The sequence below is a fragment of the Penaeus vannamei genome, chromosome 11 (assembly GCF_042767895.1).
Source record: "Penaeus vannamei isolate JL-2024 chromosome 11, ASM4276789v1, whole genome shotgun sequence".
Lineage (NCBI taxonomy): Eukaryota > Metazoa > Arthropoda > Malacostraca > Decapoda > Penaeidae > Penaeus > Penaeus vannamei.
Genome location: NC_091559.1, coordinates 46,754,240 through 46,756,739, shown reverse-complemented (window position 1 = coordinate 46,756,739; position 2,500 = coordinate 46,754,240). Strand labels below are relative to the sequence as shown.

Sequence of the window (2,500 nt, the reverse complement as noted above, 5' to 3'; positions counted from 1 at the left end):
AGAGAAAGAAGGAAAAAGAGGATAAAGAGGATATGGATGGGAAAGTAAGAGAAGAAGGAAAAGAATAAGAAGAAAGAGGGGTGGAAAGAAAAGCAAGAGAAGAAGAAATAGAAAAAAGGAGGAAGAAAAGAAATAATAAATAGAAGGTAAAGTAAGAGTAGAAGAGGAAGGTGAAGAAAGATGAGGCTAAGGAGAAAATAAGAGAAGGGAGAGAAAAAAAGACGGAGAAATAGAACAACGTTGCAAGAGGAGCAATATCTTTCCATGAGAAAGACAAAAGCTTAAAGTCAGGTCAGAAGAGGTCAGTCGAGGTCAAGTTATCTGAGTAAATGTTATCTAAATTCACAAGAATTTTCTCAGTTAATTTTACTCTCTTTTTTATTTTTCTTTATTTTTTATCCTCATTTTATTCATTTATTTTTTTGTTTGTTTGTTTCCGAGTGAATATATTAATTGTCATCATGGTATTCACTTTGTTTGTTTGTTTGCTTCCGAGTGAATTAATCAACTACCGTCTTGGGCTTATCAGGACCTTCACCACGAGTCGGTCTCTTTGATAAATAAAAGCAGACGAAAAGGTCGTGAGCACATCAATCTAGTGAAATCAAATATCTTTTTGTCTACGATATAAGCAGTCTCCTTTCCATGATAAAACTCATTTGAAAGGATGGAAGTGATGCACGAGGAAGCCTGCGACGGCCCGGTCCTGCCTCGCTTGCGCTCGCGGGCGTCGAAAGTCTCCCTGGGCGGGGCGGGCGGCGTCGGTGCGCGGGCTGGACCCTTTGCCTGCGAAATGGCTACGGAAACGCCTATATACGGAAACGCTAAAACAATCATGATATTGATGATAAATAAGTAGATTGCGGAAAAGGTGATAGGAAAGATGCACTGAATGACGAGGAGGTAAGCTTGCCCGTCCGTAAAGTGCCAGTAATTGAGGAACAATTCGCTTTTCCGCCTTTGATTCGAGGATTGATTGAGTTGGTGTTCCTCGTCTCGAATCAAACAAACATTCATCACGATTTGTCCTTATCATCATTAGAACTTTTTCATACATGAGAAAAGGATACAATAAAAATACAAAGCCATTAACTCCCATTGTCGTTTTCTATTTGTTTTTTTCTAAATATAATTTGCAAAGTTGTTAAACAAACAAATGTCTTTCCCGTACAATGCGTATTATTACAGACCTTATCTATCTTTATGTACATATTCTTATCTTTGAGATATAACATATCTGGAATATGTGAATATCACTGACGTGTTTAGGAAATGAAGGATACATGGTATAAATTGCTATATGAACTTAGATACCCATACACGTTTTTTTCTTTCTTGTTGTGAACGATAAAATGCTGATTTTCTAGAATTAATACGTTTTTATTTTTTATGTTCACTAATGTTCTAAAAAATGTAACAAAAATAAAGTCATATTATCCATGTGATAATTCATAACCCATGAAAATTGTATATAAATCTGTCTCTCCCTCTCTCTCTCTCTCTCCCGCTACCAACCCTTCCCCCTCCTTCTCTCTCACTCCTCCTTCGCTCTTCCTTCTTCCCTCCCTCCCTCCCTCCCTTCCTCTCCCTCCCTCCCGCCCCCTAGCACTCCAGGTCGAGCTCGCACAGGTAGGCCTTCTTCATGCGGCACGAGTGGTCGTCCATGGTGGAGTCGGGTCTGTTCTTGGTGACGAGCGAGAGGCAGTCCTGCTCCTCGCCGCCCGTGCTCCTGTTGCTGGGCTGCCCCGGGCGCCAGTCGCTGGCGTCCAGGGGCTCGCCGGAGAGCCACGTCCACGCGCCCTCCCGCGCCTCGTCGCTGGCGCCGACCCACACGCGGTTGTACCTGCCGGCTGTTGGGAGGCGGCGCCATTACCAGCAACGGCAACAATGGTGGCAGTGGGAGTGATGGTCACAGCAACAAGATTATGACAATAATGATGATAATGATAATTGCAACAATCATAATGATAACAATAATAATGATAATGATGACGAAGATAATAATGCTAATAATAGTAATAATAATGATACTAATAACAACAAAACAATACTAATAATGATAACAGCAATAACAATAAAGACAATAATAATGACAGTAATAATGATAATAGCAATAACAATACGAATAACAGTAACACACTGACCAATTAGAACCGAACCCTTCCCCGTCCCCTCCCCTCCCTTCCTTTCCCTTCCCTTCCCTCCCCTCCTTTCCCCTCCCTTCCCCTCCCTCCCCTCTCTTCCCCTCCCTCCCCTCCTTTCCCCTCCCTTCCCTTCCCTTCCTCTTTCCCCTCCCTTCCCTCTCTTCCCCTCCCTCTCCTCCTTTCCCCTCCCTCCGCTCCCTTCCCCTCCTTTCCCCTCCCCTTCCGCTCCCTCCCCTCCCTTCCCCTCCCTCCCCTCCCTTCCCCTCCCTCCCCTCCCTTCCCCTCCCTTCACCTCCCCTCCCTAGCCCCTCCCCTCCCCTCCCCTTCCCTTCCCTTCCCTTCCCTTCCCTTCCCTT

General features: G+C 44.4%; 1 protein-coding gene across 1 annotated transcript in view; it reads right to left on the bottom strand.

Annotated features, from left to right (window-relative positions):
- Positions 1 to 1,583: 1,583 nt before the first annotated feature.
- Positions 1,584 to 2,500, bottom strand: part of LOC113808187 (C-type lectin domain family 4 member M) — a 6,207-nt gene continuing 5,290 nt past the window's right edge. Inside the window, exon 5 of the mRNA XM_027359524.2 lies at positions 1,584 to 1,850. Coding sequence (XP_027215325.2) covers positions 1,603 to 1,850 — 248 coding nt within the window. The 3' untranslated portion in view covers positions 1,584 to 1,602. The remainder of the gene's footprint in view (positions 1,851 to 2,500) is intronic.